Source organism: Ips typographus, linkage group LG14 (genome assembly GCF_016097725.1).
Source record: "Ips typographus isolate SLU linkage group LG14, UJ_Ityp_2.0, whole genome shotgun sequence".
NCBI lineage: Eukaryota > Metazoa > Arthropoda > Insecta > Coleoptera > Curculionidae > Ips > Ips typographus.
In genome coordinates this window covers 3,145,133-3,164,485 of record NC_138435.1, presented here as the reverse complement: position 1 = coordinate 3,164,485, position 19,353 = coordinate 3,145,133, and the positions used below count along the sequence as shown (strand labels likewise).

General features: G+C 38.8%; 1 protein-coding gene across 2 annotated transcripts in view; it reads left to right on the top strand.

Moving 5' to 3' along the window:
- The window catches only part of didum (dilute class unconventional myosin), a 69,073-nt gene that overhangs the window by 9,840 nt on the left and 39,880 nt on the right, over nucleotides 1-19,353 (top strand). For both annotated transcript variants that reach the window (XM_081992896.1, XM_081992895.1), the window contains exons 2-7: nucleotides 793-1,032; nucleotides 1,083-1,170; nucleotides 7,816-8,069; nucleotides 12,189-12,408; nucleotides 16,101-16,339; nucleotides 16,399-16,663. In XM_081992896.1, coding sequence (XP_081849022.1) covers nucleotides 793-1,032; nucleotides 1,083-1,170; nucleotides 7,816-8,069; nucleotides 12,189-12,408; nucleotides 16,101-16,339; nucleotides 16,399-16,663 — 1,306 coding nt within the window. The remainder of the gene's footprint in view (nucleotides 1-792; nucleotides 1,033-1,082; nucleotides 1,171-7,815; nucleotides 8,070-12,188; nucleotides 12,409-16,100; nucleotides 16,340-16,398; nucleotides 16,664-19,353) is intronic.

The window sequence follows — 19,353 nt, the reverse complement described above, 5'->3', positions numbered from 1 at the left end:
ATTTGACACATTCTGTATAAATATGTCATATGACAAAATAAAGCTAATTAAAAGGGCTATCACGTGACGTTGAGCGGGCTGCGCTAAGTTGGACCGTTTGGCCGCTAGAGGGCGTCAAAGTTGATGAAAAATTTTAAAACATTTTTGCAAATATCTCGAAAACTACTTAAGTTAGAGACTTGAAATTTTTACCGTGAGTGTACCACACTGGAACGCAACTTTTCTCATCTATATACTTTTTTAGAAAAACTGACCGTTTGTCCTGGAAAAAACAAAAACCGTTTTCTTGACATTTTTCAAATGAGTCTCTCCACTAAATTTTGGAAAAAAATTTTTAAATTTTGAATTTTTATTTTTCTGTCCGAACATATTTGAATTAACGTTAGAAACATGACGTAAAGTGTCATTTGTCAAAAAAGTCATTTTTAAGGGTGCCACGCCCAGAAATTGTCAAAAAATTACAAAAATTTGATTTTTTTTTCGGTTATTTCTTTCTCTTTACCTTTAAAGTGTCACCAAAAACTCAGTTTTTAGGTTATCGCCTTGATTTTTTTAGGTTAACCAGCCTAGGCATTGTAGATTAACCCAAAATTTTTTCAAAAATTTCACTCTTCAAATTTATGAGTTATAAATTAAAAATGGCGGTTGCCTGGCAAACCAAAATCGTGCAAGCTAACCTAAAAACGGTCGCGAAAAATTCAATTTTCAGGTTATCGCCTTGATTTTTTCAGGTTAACCAGCCAAGACATTGCAGGTTAACCTGAAATTTTTCAAAAAATTTCACTTTTCCAGGGAACTCGAGTATGGATGCCGGACGTGCGCAAAGTGTGGCAGGCGGCCATCTTGAAAGAGGACTACAGCCCCAAAAAGGGTAGTTTGGTGGTGGAAACGGAAGAGGGAGCCACCGAAACGATTGAATTGAAAAAGGAGAGCGACTTACCATTTTTGCGCAATCCCGACATTCTGATTGGCGAGAACGATCTTACCTCTTTGTCTTACCTTCATGAACCGGCGGTTTTGAACAATTTACAGGTAAGTCTTACCATTTTCGAGGTCTTAGTGACTTACCCGATGATTTTTAGGTTAGATTTTGCGAAAGAAAGGACATTTACACTTATTGTGGCATCGTTCTAGTGGCCATTAATCCTTACGATGAATTACCAATTTATGGTAAGTTTTCTGGGTTTCCTGGTAAGGGAAATTTTTTTTTTAAATTTCTGGGTAATCTACACGGTTTAGGCTTTCTGTGAGCCAAAAATGAAGGTTCTAACCTAAAAACTGTCAATTTGGCGCCATTTTGAAGGTTAAGTTGCACTGGCTGGGAGTTGCTTCTAAGCAAGTCGGCCATTTTGCTTAAAAACTCAGTCAATTGACTAGCAAACATTTTGAAAATTTTTCTGGTTAATCTACTCGGTTTAGGCTTTCAGTGAGCCAAAAATCACAATTTTAACCCTAAAACTGTCAATTTGGCGCCATTTTGAAGGTTACGTTGCACTGGCTCAGAGTTGCTTCTAAGCAAGTCGGCCATTTTGCTTAAAAACTCAGTCAATTGACTAGCAAACATTTTGAAAAATTTTCCGGTTAATCTACTCGGTTTGGGCTTTCAGTGAACCAAAAATCACAATTTTAACCTTAAAACTGTCAATTTGGCGCCATTTTGAAAGTTACGTTGCACTGGCTGAGAGTTGCTTTTAAGCAAGTCGGCCATTTTGCTTAAAAACTCAGTCAATTGACTAGCAAACATTTTGAAAATTTTTCCGGTTAATCTACTCGGTTTAGGCTTTCTGTGAACCAAAAATCACAATTTTAACCCTAAAACTGTCAATTTGGTGCCATTTTGAAGGTTAAGTTGCACTGGCTGAGAGTTGCTTCTAAGCAAGTCCGCCATTTTGCTTAAAAACTCAGTCAATTGACTAGCAAACATTTTGAAAATTTTTCTGGTTAATCTACACGGTTTGGGCTTTCAGTGAACCAAAAATCACAATTTTCACCTTAAAACTGTCAATTTGGCGCCATTTTGAAGGTTAAGTTGCACTGGCTGAGAGTTGCTTCTAAGCAAGTCCGCCATTTTGCTTAAAAACTCAGTCAATTGACTAGCAAACATTTTGAAAATTTTTCCGGTTAATCTACTCGGTTTAGGCTTTCAGTGAACCAAAAATCACAATTTTTACCTTAAAACTGTCAATTTGGCGCCATTTTGAAGGTTACGTTGCACTGGCTGGGAGTTGCTTCTAAGCAAGCCGGCCATTTTGCTTAAAAACTCAGTCAATTGACTAGCAAACATTTTGAAAATTTTTCCGGTTAATCTACTCGGTTTGGGCTTCCTGTGAGCCAAAAATCACAATTTTAACCTTAAAACTGTCAATTTGGCGCCATTTTGAAGGTTACGTTGCACTGGCTGGGAGTTGCTTGTAAGCAAGTCGGCCATTTTGCTTAAAAACTCAGTCAATTGACAAGCGAACATTTTGAAAATTTTTCTGGTTAATCTACTCGGTTTATGCTTCCAGTGAGCCAAAAATCACAATTTTAAACTAAAAACTGTCAATTTGGCGCCATTTTGAAGGTTAAGTTGCACTGGCTGAGAAGCGCTTTCAAGCAAGTCCGCCATTTTGCTTAAAAACTCAGTCAATTGACTAGCAAACATTTTGAAAATTTTTCTGGTTAATCTACACGGTTTGGGCTTTCAGTGAGCCAAAAATCACAATTTTAACCTTAAAACTGTCAATTTGGCGCCATTTTGAAGGTTAAGTTGCACTGGCAGAGAAGCGCTTTCAAGCAAGTCGGCCATTTTGCTTAAAAACTCAGTCAATTGACTAGCAAACATTTTGAAAATTTTTCCGGTTAATCTACTCGGTTTAGGCTTCCAGTGAGCCAAAAATCACAATTTTAGCTTTAAAACTGTCAATTTGGCGCCATTTTGAAGGTTAAGTTGCACTGGCTGAGAAGCGCTTTCAAGCAAGTCCGCCATTTTGCTTTAAAACTCAGTCAATTGACTAGCAAACATTTTGAAAATTTTTCTGGTTAATCTACTCGGTTTAGGCTTTCTGTGAGCCAAAAATCACAATTTTAACCTTAAAACTGTCAATTTGGCGCCATTTTGAAGGTTACGTTGCACTGGCTGAGAGTTGCTTCTAAGCAAGTCCGCCATTTTGCTTAAAAACTCAGTCAATTGACTAGCAAACATTTTGAAAATTTTTCTGGTTAATCTACTCGGTTTAGGCTTCCAGTGAGCCAAAAATCACAATTTTAGCTTTAAAACTGTCAATTTGGCGCCATTTTGAAGGTTAAGTTGCACTGGCTGAGAAGCGCTTTCAAGCAAGTCCGCCATTTTGCTTTAAAACTCAGTCAATTGACTAGCAAACATTTTGAAAATTTTTCTGGTTAATCTACTCGGTTTAGGCTTTCTGTGAGCCAAAAATCACAATTTTAACCTTAAAACTGTCAATTTGGCGCCATTTTGAAGGTTACGTTGCACTGGCTGAGAGTTGCTTCTAAGCAAGTCCGCCATTTTGCTTAAAAACTCAGTCAATTGACTAGCAAACATTTTGAAAATTTTTCTGGTTAATCTACACGGTTTGGGCTTTCAGTGAACCAAAAATCACAATTTTCACCTTAAAACTGTCAATTTGGCGCCATTTTGAAGGTTAAGTTGCACTGGCTGAGAGTTGCTTCTAAGCAAGTCCGCCATTTTGCTTAAAAACTCAGTCAATTGACTAGCAAACATTTTGAAAATTTTTCCGGTTAATCTACTCGGTTTAGGCTTTCAGTGAACCAAAAATCACAATTTTTACCTTAAAACTGTCAATTTGGCGCCATTTTGAAGGTTACGTTGCACTGGCTGGGAGTTGCTTCTAAGCAAGCCGGCCATTTTGCTTAAAAACTCAGTCAATTGACTAGCAAACATTTTGAAAATTTTTCCGGTTAATCTACTCGGTTTGGGCTTCCTGTGAGCCAAAAATCACAATTTTAACCTTAAAACTGTCAATTTGGCGCCATTTTGAAGGTTACGTTGCACTGGCTGGGAGTTGCTTGTAAGCAAGTCGGCCATTTTGCTTAAAAACTCAGTCAATTGACAAGCGAACATTTTGAAAATTTTTCTGGTTAATCTACTCGGTTTATGCTTCCAGTGAGCCAAAAATCACAATTTTAAACTAAAAACTGTCAATTTGGCGCCATTTTGAAGGTTAAGTTGCACTGGCTGAGAAGCGCTTTCAAGCAAGTCCGCCATTTTGCTTAAAAACTCAGTCAATTGACTAGCAAACATTTTGAAAATTTTTCTGGTTAATCTACACGGTTTGGGCTTTCAGTGAGCCAAAAATCACAATTTTAACCTTAAAACTGTCAATTTGGCGCCATTTTGAAGGTTAAGTTGCACTGGCAGAGAAGCGCTTTCAAGCAAGTCGGCCATTTTGCTTAAAAACTCAGTCAATTGACTAGCAAACATTTTGAAAATTTTTCTGGTTAATCTACTCGGTTTGGGCTTTCTGTGAGCCAAAAATCACAATTTTAACCTTAAAACTGTCAATTTGGCGCCATTTTGAAGGTTACGTTGCACTGGCTGAGAGTTGCTTTCAAGCAAGTCCGCCATTTTGCTTAAAAACTCAGTCAATTGACTAGCAAACATTTTGAAAATTTTTCCGGTTAATCTACTCGGTTTAGGCTTCCAGTGAGCCAAAAATCACAATTTTAGCTTTAAAACTGTCAATTTGGCGCCATTTTGAAGGTTAAGTTGCACTGGCTGAGAAGCGCTTTCAAGCAAGTCCGCCATTTTGCTTTAAAACTCAGTCAATTGACTAGCAAACATTTTGAAAATTTTTCTGGTTAATCTACTCGGTTTAGGCTTTCTGTGAGCCAAAAATCACAATTTTAACCTTAAAACTGTCAATTTGGCGCCATTTTGAAGGTTACGTTGCACTGGCAGAGAAGCGCTTTCAAGCAAGTCCGCCATTTTGCTTAAAAACTCAGTCAATTGACTAGCAAACATTTTGAAAATTTTTCTGGTTAATCTACACGGTTTGGGCTTTCAGTGAACCAAAAATCACAATTTTAACCTTAAAACTGTCAATTTGGCGCCATTTTGAAGGTTAAGTTGCACTGGCTGAGAGTTGCTTCTAAGCAAGTCGGCCATTTTGCTTAAAAACTCAGTCAATTGACTAGCAAACATTTTGAAAATTTTTCCGGTTAATCTACACGGTTTGGGCTTTCAGTGAACCAAAAATCACAATTTTAACCTTAAAACTGTCAATTTGGCGCCATTTTGAAGGTTAAGTTGCACTGGCTGGGAGGTGCTTCTAAGCAAGTCGGCCATTTTGCTTAAAAACTCAGTCAATTGACTAGCAAACATTTTGAAAATTTTTCTGGTTAATCTACTCGGTTTGGGCTTTCAGTGAGCCAAAAATCACAATTTTAACCTTAAAACTGTCAATTTGGCGCCATTTTGAAGGTTAAGTTGCACTGGCAGAGAAGCGCTTTCAAGCAAGTCGGCCATTTTGCTTAAAAACTCAGTCAATTGACTAGCAAACATTTTGAAAATTTTTCTGGTTAATCTACTCGGTTTGGGCTTTCTGTGAGCCAAAAATCACAATTTTAACCTTAAAACTGTCAATTTGGCGCCATTTTGAAGGTTACGTTGCACTGGCTGAGAGTTGCTTTCAAGCAAGTCCGCCATTTTGCTTAAAAACTCAGTCAATTGACTAGCAAACATTTTGAAAATTTTTCCGGTTAATCTACTCGGTTTAGGCTTCCAGTGAGCCAAAAATCACAATTTTAGCTTTAAAACTGTCAATTTGGCGCCATTTTGAAGGTTAAGTTGCACTGGCTGAGAAGCGCTTTCAAGCAAGTCCGCCATTTTGCTTTAAAACTCAGTCAATTGACTAGCAAACATTTTGAAAATTTTTCTGGTTAATCTACTCGGTTTAGGCTTTCTGTGAGCCAAAAATCACAATTTTAACCTTAAAACTGTCAATTTGGCGCCATTTTGAAGGTTACGTTGCACTGGCAGAGAAGCGCTTTCAAGCAAGTCCGCCATTTTGCTTAAAAACTCAGTCAATTGACTAGCAAACATTTTGAAAATTTTTCTGGTTAATCTACACGGTTTGGGCTTTCAGTGAGCCAAAAATCACAATTTTAACCTTAAAACTGTCAATTTGGCGCCATTTTGAAGGTTAAGTTGCACTGGCAGAGAAGCGCTTTCAAGCAAGTCGGCCATTTTGCTTAAAAACTCAGTCAATTGACTAGCAAACATTTTGAAAATTTTTCTGGTTAATCTACTCGGTTTGGGCTTTCTGTGAGCCAAAAATCACAATTTTAACCTTAAAACTGTCAATTTGGCGCCATTTTGAAGGTTACGTTGCACTGGCTGAGAGTTGCTTTCAAGCAAGTCCGCCATTTTGCTTAAAAACTCAGTCAATTGACTAGCAAACATTTTGAAAATTTTTCCGGTTAATCTACTCGGTTTAGGCTTCCAGTGAGCCAAAAATCACAATTTTAGCTTTAAAACTGTCAATTTGGCGCCATTTTGAAGGTTAAGTTGCACTGGCTGAGAAGCGCTTTCAAGCAAGTCCGCCATTTTGCTTTAAAACTCAGTCAATTGACTAGCAAACATTTTGAAAATTTTTCTGGTTAATCTACTCGGTTTAGGCTTTCTGTGAGCCAAAAATCACAATTTTAACCTTAAAACTGTCAATTTGGCGCCATTTTGAAGGTTACGTTGCACTGGCAGAGAAGCGCTTTCAAGCAAGTCCGCCATTTTGCTTAAAAACTCAGTCAATTGACTAGCAAACATTTTGAAAATTTTTCTGGTTAATCTACACGGTTTGGGCTTTCAGTGAACCAAAAATCACAATTTTAACCTTAAAACTGTCAATTTGGCGCCATTTTGAAGGTTAAGTTGCACTGGCTGAGAGTTGCTTCTAAGCAAGTCGGCCATTTTGCTTAAAAACTCAGTCAATTGACTAGCAAACATTTTGAAAATTTTTCCGGTTAATCTACACGGTTTGGGCTTTCAGTGAACCAAAAATCACAATTTTAACCTTAAAACTGTCAATTTGGCGCCATTTTGAAGGTTAAGTTGCACTGGCTGGGAGGTGCTTCTAAGCAAGTCGGCCATTTTGCTTAAAAACTCAGTCAATTGACTAGCAAACATTTTGAAAATTTTTCCGGTTAATCTACACGGTTTGGGCTTTCAGTGAACCAAAAATCACAATTTTAACCTTAAAACTGTCAATTTGGCGCCATTTTGAAGGTTACGTTGCACTGGCTGGGAGTTGCTTCTAAGCCAGTCGGCCATTTTGCTTAAAAACTCAGTCAATTGACTAGCAAACATTTTGAAAAATTTTCTGGTTAATCTACTCGGTTTGGGCTTTCAGTGAGCCAAAAATCACAATTTTAACCTTAAAACTGTAAATTTGGCGCCATTTTGAAGGTTAAGTTGCACTGGCTGGGAGGTGCTTCTAAGCAAGTCGGCCATTTTGCTTAAAAACTCAGTCAATTGACTAGCAAACATTTTGAAAATTTTTCTGGTTAATCTACTCGGTTTAGGCTTTCAGTGAGCCAAAAATCACAATTTTAACCTTAAAACTGTTAAATTGGCGCCATTTTGAAGGTTGCGTTGATGCGACCATCCATCACCACCCAGCAAAACCAAAAAAGCCCCATAACTTGGCCGTTTGGCCCTGAAAATTTTTGAAAAAATTCCCACCTAATCTACAGGGGGTACGCTTCTGCGGTACCAAAAATCGAGGTTCTAAGTGAAAAACTGAATTTTTGGCGGCACTTTCAAAATGTGAGTCTCATCCGTGTTCCTCTTTTGGGCAGATATCGACACGATGCGCGCGTATCGCGGACAAGCGATGGGCGATTTGGAACCGCACATTTTCGCGGTGGCCGAGGAAGCCTTCACCAAATTGGAGCGAGAGCAGAAAGACCAAAGCATCATCGTGTCGGGGGAAAGTGGTGCCGGTAAAACAGTGAGCGCCAAATATGCGATGCGATACTTTGCCACGGTGGGCGGAAACGCCACCGAAACTCAGGTGGAAAAGAAGGTTCTGTCCAGTAGTCCCATCATGGAGGTGAGTGGAATTTTATGGGAGCTTCTGGAAGTTTCTGGGAGCTTCTGGAAGCTTCCAGATCGTTCCGGAAGCTGCTAGACTGTTTTGGGAGCATCCGGAAGTTTCTAGAAGCTTCTGGGAGCTTCTGGAAGCTTCTGGGAGCTTTTGGAGGCTTCCAGATTGTTCCGAAAGCTGTTAGACTGTTTTGGGAGTATCCAGAAGTTTCTAGAAGCTTCTGGGAGCTTCTGGAGGCTTCCAGATCGTTCCGGAACCTGCTAGACTGTTTTGGGAGCATCCAGAAGTTTCTAGAAGCTTCTGGGAGCTGCTAGACTGTTTTGGGAGCATCCGGAAGGGGAGCATCCGGAAGTTTCTAGAAGCTTCTGGAAGCTTCTGGGAGCTTCTGGAGGCTTCCATATCGTTCCGGAAGCTGCTAGATTATTTTGGGAGCATCCGGAAGTTTCTAGAAGCTTTTGGGAGCTTCTGGAAGCTTCTGGGAGCTTCTGGAGGCTTCCATATTGTTCCGGAAGCTGCTAGACTGTTTTGGGAGCATCCGGAAGTTTCTAGAAGCTTTTGGGAGCTTCTGGAGGCTTCCATATCTTTCCGGAGGCTGCTAGACTGTTTTGGGAGCATCCGGAAGTTTCTAGAAGCTTCTGGGAGCTTCTGGAAGGTTCTGGAGGCTTCCAGATCGTTCCGGAAGCTGCTAGACTGTTTTGGGAGCATCCGGAAGTTTCTAGAAGCTTCTGAGAGCTTCTGGAGGCTTCCAGATCATTCCGGAAGCTGCTAGACTGTTTTGAGAGTATCCGGAAGTTTCTAGAAGCTTCTGGAAGTTTCTAGAAGCTTCGGGGAGCTTCTGGAGGCTTCCAGATCGTTCCGGAAGTTGCTAGACTGTTTTGGAAGCATCCGGAAGTTTCTAGAAGCTTTTGGGAGCTTCTGGAAGCTTCTGGGAGCTTCTGGAGGCTTCCATATCTTTCCGGAAGCTGCTAGACTGTTTTGGGAGCATCCGGAAGTTTCTAGAAGCTTCTGAGAGCTTCTGGAGGCTTCCAGATCATTCCGGAAGCTGCTAGACTGTTTTGAGAGTATCCGGAAGTTTCTAGAAGCTTCTGGAAGTTTCTAGAAGCTTCGGGGAGCTTCTGGAGGCTTCCAGATCGTTCCGGAAGTTGCTAGACTGTTTTGGAAGCATCCGGAAGTTTCTAGAAGCTTTTGGGAGCTTCTGGAAGCTTCTGGGAGCTTCTGGAGGCTTCCATATCTTTCCGGAAGCTGCTAGACTGTTTTGGGAGCATCCGGAAGTTTCTAGAAGCTTCTGGGAGCTTCTGGAAGCTTCTGGAGGCTTCCAGATCGTTCCGGAAGCTGTTAGAATGTTTTGGGAGTATCCAGAAGTTTCTAGAAGCTTCTGGGAGCTTCTGGAGGCTTCCAGATCTTTCCGGAAGCTGCTAGGCTGTTTTGAGAGTATCCGGAAGTTTCTAGAAGCTTCTGGAAGTTTCTAGAAGCTTCTGGGAGCTTCTGGAAGCTTCTGGAGGCTTCCAGATCGTTCCGGAAGCTGCTAGACTGTTTTGGGAGCATCCGGAAGTTTCTAGAAGCTTCTGAGAGCTTCTGGAGGCTTCCAGATCATTCCGGAAGCTGCTAGACTGTTTTGAGAGTATCCGGAAGTTTCTAGAAGCTTCGGGGAGCTTCTGGAGGCTTCCAGATCGTTCCGGAAGTTGCTAGACTGTTTTGGGAGCATCCGGAAGTTTCTAGAAGCTTTCGGGAGCTTCTGGAAGCTTCTGGGAGCTTCTGGAGGCTTCCATATCTTTCCGGAAGCTGCTAGACTGTTTTGGGAGCATCCGGAAGTTTCTAGAAGCTTCTGGGAGCTTCTGGAAGCTTCTGGAGGCTTCCAGATCGTTCCGGAAGCTGTTAGAATGTTTTGGGAGTATCCAGAAGTTTCTAGAAGCTTCTGGGAGCTTCTGGAGGCTTCCAGATCTTTCCGGAAGCTGCTAGGCTGTTTTGGGAGCATCCGGAAGTTTCTGGAAGCTTCTTGGAGCTGCTAGACTGTTTTGAGAGTATCCGGAAGTTTATAGAAGTTTCTGGGAGCTTTTAGAAACTTCTGGGAAAGTTTATAGAGGTTTCTGGAAGCTTTCATATGATTTTGAAAGTTTATAGAAGTTTTTGGGAATATCTAGAGGCTTCTGGAAGCTTCTAGAAGTTTTTGGAAATTTCTAGACGATTTTAGAAGCTTCTAGATAATTTTGAAAGTTCCTAGATGGTTCTAGACGCTTTTGGAAACTTCTTGAGGTTTCTGGAAGTTTTCAGGATGGTTTGGAAGTTTCTAGAAGATTTTGGGAATTTCGAAACAATTTTGAAAGTTTCTAGATTGTTCTAGATGTTTTTGTAATTTTCTAGATGTTTCTGGATGCTTCTAGATCATTCTGGAAAATGTTAGACTGTTTTAAGAGCATTTAGAAAGTTCTAGAATGATCTAGAAGCTTTTTGAAACTTCTTGCAAGCTTCTAGAAGTTTCCGGATGTTTTCAGACAGTTTTGAAAGTTTCTAGAAGTTTTTGGGAATATCTAAAAGCCATCTGGAAGGTTCTAGAAGTTTTTGAAAATTTCTAAACAATTTTGAAAATTTATAGATTGCTCTAGATATTTTTGTAAATTTCTAGATGTTTCTAGATGCTTCTAGATCATTCTGGAAAATGTTAGACTGTTTTAAGAGCATTTAGAAATTTCTAGAATGATCTAGAAGCTTTTAGAAACTTCTTGCAAGCTTCTAGAAGTTTCTGGATGTTTTCATATGATTTTGAAAGTTTCTAGAAGTTTTTGGGAATATCTGGAAGGCTCTAGAAGTTTTGGGAAATTTCTAAACAATTTTTGAAAGTTTCTAGATTGTTCTAGGTGTTTTTGTAAATTTCTAGAGGTTTCTAAAAGCTTCTAGAATGTTCTGGAAGCTGTTAGACTGGTTTGGAAGTAGTTCAAAGCTTCTAGATTATTTTGAAAGTTTCTAGATTGTTCTTCATGTTTCTAGAAGCGAATGATCTAGAATCCTTTAGAAACTTCTTGCAAGCTTCTAGAAGTTTCTGGATGTTTTCATATGATTTTGAAAGTTTCTAGAAGTTTTTGGGAATATCTGGAAGGCTCTAGAAGTTTTGGGAAATTTCTAAACAATTTTTGAAAGTTTCTAGATTGTTCTAGGTGTTTTTGTAAATTTCTAGAGGTTTCTAAAAGCTTCTAGAATGTTCTGGAAGCTGTTAGACTGGTTTGGAAGTAGTTCAAAGCTTCTAGATCATTTTGAAAGTTTCTAAATTGTTCTTCGTGTTTCTAGAAGCTTCTAGATTGTTCCGGAAGCTGTTGAACCGTTTTAAGAGCATTTAGAAATTTCTGGAACGATCTAGGAGCTTTTGGAAACTTCTTGCAAGCTTCTAGAAGTTTCTGGATGTTTTCAGACAGTTTTGAAAGTTTCTAGAAGTTTTCGGTAATATCCAGAGGTTTCTGAAAAATTCTAGATGATTTTTAAATTTTCTAGATTGTTCTAGAAACTTTTCAAAGCTTCTAGAATGTTCTGGAAGCTGTTTGATTGTTTTGGAAGTAGTTGAAAGCTTCTAGATCATTCTGGAAGATTTTAGACTGTTCTAAGAGCATTTAGAAACTTCTTGCAAACTTATAGAAGTTTCTGGATGTTTTCAGACGGTTTTGAAAGTTTCTAGAAGTTTCTGGAAATATCTAGAGGTTTCTGGAAGCTTCTAGAAGTTTTTGGGAATATCTCAAGGTTTCTGGAAGCTTCTAGATAATTTTGAAAGTTCCTAGATGGTTCTAGAAGTTTCTGAAAGATCTAGATCGTTCTGGAAGCTGTTAGACTGTTTCAAGAGTATTTAGAAAGTTCTGGATTGATCTAGAGGCTTTTGGAAACTTCTGGCAAGTTTCTAGAGGTTTCTGGAAGCTTTTAGACGGTTTTTAAAGATTCTAGAAGTTTTTGGGAATATTTAGAGGTTTCTGAAAGCTTCTAGATGATTTTTAAATTTTCTAGAAGCTTTTGAAAGCTTCTAGAGGTTTCTAAAAGCTTCTAGAATGTTCTGGAAACTTTTCAAAGCTTCTAGAATGTTCCGGAAACGTCTAGAGGTTTCCGGATGCTTCTAATCAGTTGGAAAAAGTGATTTTTTCGTTGCAGTCGATTGGAAATGCGAAAACGACGAGGAACGACAACAGTTCCAGGTTCGGGAAGTTCATCGAACTGCAATTCAACAAGCAATTCAACATCAGCGGAGCTTCGATGAGGACTTATTTGCTGGAGAAGTCGCGAGTGGTGTTCCAGGCTCCGGAAGAACGAAACTATCACATTTTCTATCAAATTTGCGCTGCCAGAGCGCAATTTCCTCATCTACACTTAGGTGGGTTGATTAGAGAGGTAGAAACTTGAAAATTGAATTTTTTTCTTCAACTATTAGATTCCCTAGAGTCAGAGGAGTATTCAGTACAAATTTCAGCTCGATTGAGTGAAAAACAGGGTTGGAATTCGAAAAAATGCGATTTTCCAACAGAATTGACGTTATTGACCGTTAATTTGAATTTTTGACCGTTAATTTGAATTATTTCATAATTTTAAATTGAAATTTAGCTAAAAATCCGATTTTGAAGGCATTCAGAATGTTTTGAGAGCTTTTGGAAGTTTCTAGAGGTTTCTAGAAGGTTCTAGACAGTTTTGAAGGCTTTCAGATGTACAAAATTCAAATTTCTGACAGTATTGACCGTTAATTTGAATTTTTGACCGTTAATTTGAATTTTTGACCGTTAATTTGAATTTTTGACCGTTAATTTGAATTCCAGGAGCTTTTGGAAGTCTCTGGAGGTTTCTAGACAATTTTTGTAGGGTTCAAAATGTTTTAGGAGCGTTTGGCAGTTTCCAGGTTGTTCTAGAAGCTTTTGAAAGTTTCTAGAGGTTTCTGGAAGTTTCTAGACAGTTTTAAAGGCTTTCAGATTTACAAAATTCAAATTTCTGACATTATTGACCGTTAATTTGAATTTTTTTCAACAACTAGTAGATTCCCTAACGTCAGAGCAGTATTCAGTACAAATTTCAGCTCGAATGAGTGAAAAACAGGATTGGAATTCGAAAAAATGCGATTTTCCAACAGAATTGACGTTATTGACCGTTAATTTGAATTTTCTCATAATTTTAAATTGAATTTTAGCTAAATATTTGAATTTGAAGGCATTCAGAATGTTTTGAGAGCTTTTGGAAGTTTTCAGAGGTTTCTGGAAGGTTCTAGACAGTTTAGAACACTTTTCAGATTGACAAAATTCGAATTTCTGACCTTATTGACGGTTAATTTGAATTCCAGAAGTTTTTGGAAGTCTCTGGAGGTTTCTGGACAGTTTTCGTGATGTTCAGAATGTTTTAGAAGCTTTTGAAAGTTTCTGGAAGGTTCTAGACAGTTTTGAACGCTCTCAGATTCACAAAATTCGAATTTCTGACATTATTGACGGTTAATTTGAATTTCAGAAGTTTTTGGAAGTTTCTAGAGGTTTCTAGACAGTTTTGATGGTTCTCAGAAGCTTTTAGGAGCATCTGGGAGTTTCCAGGCTGTTCTAGAAGCTTTTGGACGTTTGGTCGCAAAATTCGAAATTCTGACATTATTGACCGTTAATTTGAATTTTCAACCGTCAATTTGGCTAAATTTGGTCGTTTTAGGCCAATTTACCTACTTTCAAGTCTAGATTTCACAAAATTAAGAGTTTTACCCTCATTTTTCGTTCCACAACCGTCTCTCAAGCTAAGTTAGGTTAGAATTCCCCCAAAACAACTAATTACTGACATTAAAGACCGTTAATTTGAATTTTTGACCGTTAATTTGAATTTTTGACCGTTAATTTGAATTTGTGACCGTTAATTTAAATTTTTGACCGTTAATTTGAATTCCAAAACTTTTTGGAAGTCTCTGAGGGTTTCTAGACTGTTTTCATTGTGTTCAGGATGTTTTGGGAGCGGTTGGAAGTTTCCAAGTTCTTCTAGAAGCTTTTGGAAGTTTTTAGAGGTTTCTGGAAGGTTCTAGACAGTTTTGAAGTCTTTCAGATGTACAAAATTGGAATTTCTGACATTATTGACGGTTAATTTGAATTTTCAACCGTTAATTTGAATTCCAGAAGCTTTTGGAAGTCTCTGGAGGTTTCTAGACAATTTTTGTAGTGTTCAGAATGTTTTAGGAGCGTTTGGCAGTTTCCAGGTTGTTCTAGAAGCTTTTGAAAGTTTCTAGAGGTTTCTGGAAGTTTCTAGACAGTTTTAAAGGCTCTCAGATTTACAAAATTCAAATTTCTAACATTATTGACCGTTAATTTGAATTTTTTTTCATCAACTAGTAGATTCCCTAACGTCAGAGCAGTATTCAGTACAAATTTCAGCTCGAATGAGTGAAAAACAGGGTTGGAATTCGAAAAAATGCGATTTTCCAACAGAATTGACGTTATTGACCGTTAATTTGAATTTGTGACCGTTAATTTGAATTTGTGACCGTTAATTTGAATTTTTGACCGTTAATTTGAATTTTTGACCGTTAATTTGAATTTTTGACCGTTAATTTGAATTTTTGACCGTTAATTTGAATTCCAAAAGTTTTTGGAAGTCTCTGAGAGTTTCTGGACTGTTTTCATTGTGTTCAGGATGTTTTGGGAGCATTTTGAAGTTTCCAGGTTGTTCTAGAAGCTTTTGAAAGTTTCTAGAGGTTTCTGGAAGTTTCTAGACAGTTTTAAAGGCTTTCAGATGTACAAAATTCAAATTTCTGACATTATTGACCGTTAATTTGAATTTTTTTCATCAACTAGTAGATTCCCTAACGTCAGAGCAGTATTCAGTACAAATTTCAACTCAAATGAGTGAAAAACAGGATTGGAATTCGAAAAAATGCGATTTTCCAACAGAATTGACGTTATTGACCGTTAATTTGAATTTGTGACCGTTAATTTGAATTTGTGACCGTTAATTTGAATTTTTGACCGTTAATTTGAATTTTTGACCGTTAATTTGAATTTTTGACCGTTAATTTGAATTTTTGACCGTTAATTTGAATTCCAAAAGTTTTTGGAAGTCTCTGAGAGTTTCTGGACTGTTTTCATTGTGTTCAGGATGTTTTGGGAGCATTTTGAAGTTTCCAGGTTGTTCTAGAAGCTTTTGAAAGTTTCTAGAGGTTTCTGGAAGTTTCTAGACAGTTTTAAAGGCTTTCAGATGTACAAAATTCAAATTTCTGACATTATTGACCGTTAATTTGAATTTTTTTCATCAACTAGTAGATTCCCTAACGTCAGAGCAGTATTCAGTACAAATTTCAACTCAAATGAGTGAAAAACAGGATTGGAATTCGAAAAAATGCGATTTTCCAACAGAATTGACGTTATTGACCGTTAATTTGAATTTTCTCATAATTTTAAATTGAAATTTAGCTAAAAATTCGAATTTGAAGGCATTCAGAACGTTTTGAGAGCTTTTGGAAGTTTTCAGAGGTTTCTGGAAGGTTCTAGACAGTTTAGAACACTTTTCAGATTGACAAAATTCGAATTTCTGACCTTATTGACGGTTAATTTGAATTCCAGAAGTTTTTGGAAGTCTCTGGAGGTTTCTGGACAGTTTTCGTGATGTTCAGAATGTTTTAGAAGCTTTTGAAAGTTTCTGGAAGGTTCTAGACAGTTTTGAACGCTCTCAGATTCACAAAATTCGAATTTCTGACATTATTGACGGTTAATTTGAATTTCAGAAGTTTTTGGAAGTTTCTAGAGGTTTCTAGACAGTTTTGATGGTTCTCAGAAGCTTTTAGGAGCATCTGGGAGTTTCCAGGTTGTTCTAGAAGCTTTTGGACGTTTTCAGAATCGCAAAATTCGAAATTCTGACACTGTTGACCGTTAATTTGAATTTTCAAACGTTATTTTGGCTCAATTTGCACTTTTCAGCTCTACTCACCTACTTTCAAGTCTAAATTTCCCAAAATTAGGAATTTTTTTTAAATTTTTCGTTCTACAACCCCCACTCAAGTTAGGTTAGGTCAAGTTGGGTCAGAACACGCGAAAATGACTCAAAAAAACAATAATTTCACAGATCACCAAGACACTTTCCACTACCTGAACCAGGGCAACAGTCCAGACGTCCAAGGACTGAACGACCTAGAGGAATTTGGCAAAACGGTGACCGCCTTGACCACGCTGGGCTTCTCCAATCAGGATCAGAACGATCTGTTCAAAATCCTGGCCGGAATCCTCCATTTGGGCAACATCCAGTTCGAACAGTGCCTCGTCCAGCTTCAGAACGAACAGGATCAGGACGGATGCCTGATTCGGGTAAGCGAGATTCTGATCCTTCTGAGAACCACCCGACTAACCATTCTACCATCCGACAGAAGTCCGACCAGCATCTGAGAATCCTTTCTGATCTTCTGGGGCTCAGAAGGGAGGAATTGGAGCAATGGCTGGTTACCAGAAAGATTGTTTCGATGAGGGACGTTTACTTGAAACCGATGAGCACTGAGGAGGCCGCTTTCGCTCGAGACGCCTTGGCCAAGCATATCTACGCCGAATTGTTCAATTGGATCGTTTTGGTGATCAACAAGGCCTTGGAGAATAACGTGCCCAAGCATAAGTTTATTGGAGTGTTGGATATTTACGGTAAGGGGGTGAAAGGGGGTGAAGGGATAAAGGGTCCCACACGGGCCTCCTTAGTTAGGTAGTTTGTTACCTTAGCTGACACGTCCACCCTTCGTGGTAGCAGGAATATCCCCAGTTTACAACCCACAACCTCACAAACCTGAGAACCCTTCAACTGCTCCAACACCTTTAGGAATTTTTTTCAGCCTTAATTTCCCCAGTACCACCCTGTAATTTTGCACACTTAATCAACACCCTTTGAAGCTCTTTTGGTAATTTTTTCACAATTCTCACTGCTAGGGTAAGGGAGTTACAGGGTGGAACCAGTTTGGCTGGTCAGGAAGCCCCTCACCAAAACCACACAACTTTCAAACATTTTTAAAAAATTTACTTTTCCCAATAGAAACTTGTAATTTCCTGGGATAGTTCAGTAGCCTAATAGGCTCTTCTGACAAAATTTTCACAATTTTTCATGCCCGGGTAACGAAGTTACAGGGTGGAACCCAAAACTGTTTAAACCCCTAAAGGGACTCATCTGCGCTGAGACCTTCAGGAATTTTTCCCAGCCTTAATTTCCCCAGTACCACCCTGTAATTTTGCACAATTAATCAACACCCTTTGAAGCTCTTTTGGTAGTTTTTTCACAATTCTCACTGCCAGGGTAAGGGAGTTACAGGGTGGAACCAGTTTGGCTGGTCAGGAAGCCCCTCACCCAAACCACACAACTTTCAAACATTTTTAAAAAATTCACTTTTACCACTAGAAACTTGTAATTTCCTGGGATAGTTCAGTAGCCTAGTAGGCTCTTCTGACAAAATTTTCACAATTTTTCATGCCCGGGTAACGAAGTTACAGGGTGGAACACCAAACTGTTTAAACCCCTAAAGGGACTCATCTGCGCTGAGACCTTTAGGAATTTTTCCCAGCCTTAATTTTCCCAGTACCACCCTGTAATTTTGCACACTTAATCAACACCCTTTGAAGCTCTTTTGGTAATTTTTTCACAATTCTCACTGCTAGGGTAAGGGAGTTACAGGGTGGAACCAGTTTGGCTGGTCAGGAAGCCCCTCACCAAAACCACACAACTTTCAAACATTTATAAAAAATTTACTTTTCCCAATAGAAACTTGTAATTTCCTGGGATAGCTCAGTAGCCTAATAGGCTCTTCTGACAAAATTTTCACAATTTTTCATGCCCGGGTAACGAAGTTACAGGGTGGAACACCAAACTGTTTAAACCCCTAAAGGGACTCATCTGCGCTGAGACTTTCAGGAATTTTTTCCAGCCTTAATTTCCCCAGTACAACCCTGTAATTTTGCACAATTAATCAACACCCTTTGAAGCTCTTTTGGTAATTTTTTCACCATTCTCACTGCCAGGGTAAGGGAGTTACAGGGTGAAACCAGTTTGGCTGGTCAGGAAGCTCCTCACCCAAACCACACAACTTTCAAACATTTTTAAAAAATTTACTTTTCCCAATAGAAACTTGTAATTTCCTGGGATAGTTCAGTAGCCTAGTAGGCTCTTCTGACAAAATTTTCGTAACTTTTCATGCCCTGGTAACGAAGTTACAGGGTGGAACACAAAACTGTTTAAACCCCTAAAGGGACTCATCTGCGCTGAGATTTTCAGGAATTTTTTCCAGCCTTAATTTCCCCAGTACAACCCTGTAATTTTGCACACTTAATCAACACCCTTTGAAGCTCTTTTGGTAATTTTTTCATCATTCTCACTGCCAGGGTAAGGGAGTTACAGGGTGGAACCAGTTTGGCTGGTCAGGAAGCCCCTCACCCAAACCACACAACTTTCAAACATTTTTAAAAAATTCACTTTTCCCACTAGAAACTTGTAATTTCCTGGGATAGTTCAGTAGCCTAGTAGGTTCTTCTGACAAAATTTTCATCATTTTTCATGCCCTGGTAACGAAGTTACAGGGTGGAACACAAAACTGTTTAAACCACTAAAGTGACTCATCTGCGCTGAGACCTTTAGGAATTTTTTCCAGCCTTAATTTCCCCAGTACCACCCTGTAATTTTGCACAATTAATCAACACCCTTTGAAGCTCTTTTGGTAGTTTTTTCACAATTCTCACTGCCAGGGTAAGGGAGTTACAGGGTGGAACCAGTTTGGCTGGTCAGGAAGCCCCTCACCCAAACCACACAACTTTCAAACATTTTTAAAAAATTCACTTTTACCACTAGAAACTTGTAATTTCCTGGGATAGTTCAGTAGCCTAGTAGGCTCTTCTGACAAAATTTTCACAATTTTTCATGCCCGGGTAACGAAGTTACAGGGTGGAACACCAAACTGTTTAAACCCCTAAAGGGACTCATCTGCGCTGAGACCTTTAGGAATTTTTCCCAGCCTTAATTTTCCCAGTACCACCCTGTAATTTTGCACACTTAATCAACACCCTTTGAAGCTCTTTTGGTAATTTTTTCACAATTCTCACTGCTAGGGTAAGGGAGTTACAGGGTGGAACCAGTTTGGCTGGTCAGGAAGCCCCTCACCAAAACCACACAACTTTCAAACATTTTTAAAAAATTTACTTTTCCCACTAGAAACTTGTAATTTCCTGGGATAGTTCAGTAGCCTAGTAGGCTCTTCTGACAAAATTTTCACAATTTTTCATGCCCGGGTAACGAAGTTACAGGGTGGAACACCAAACTGTTTAAACCCCTAAAGGGACTCATCTGCGCTGAGACTTTC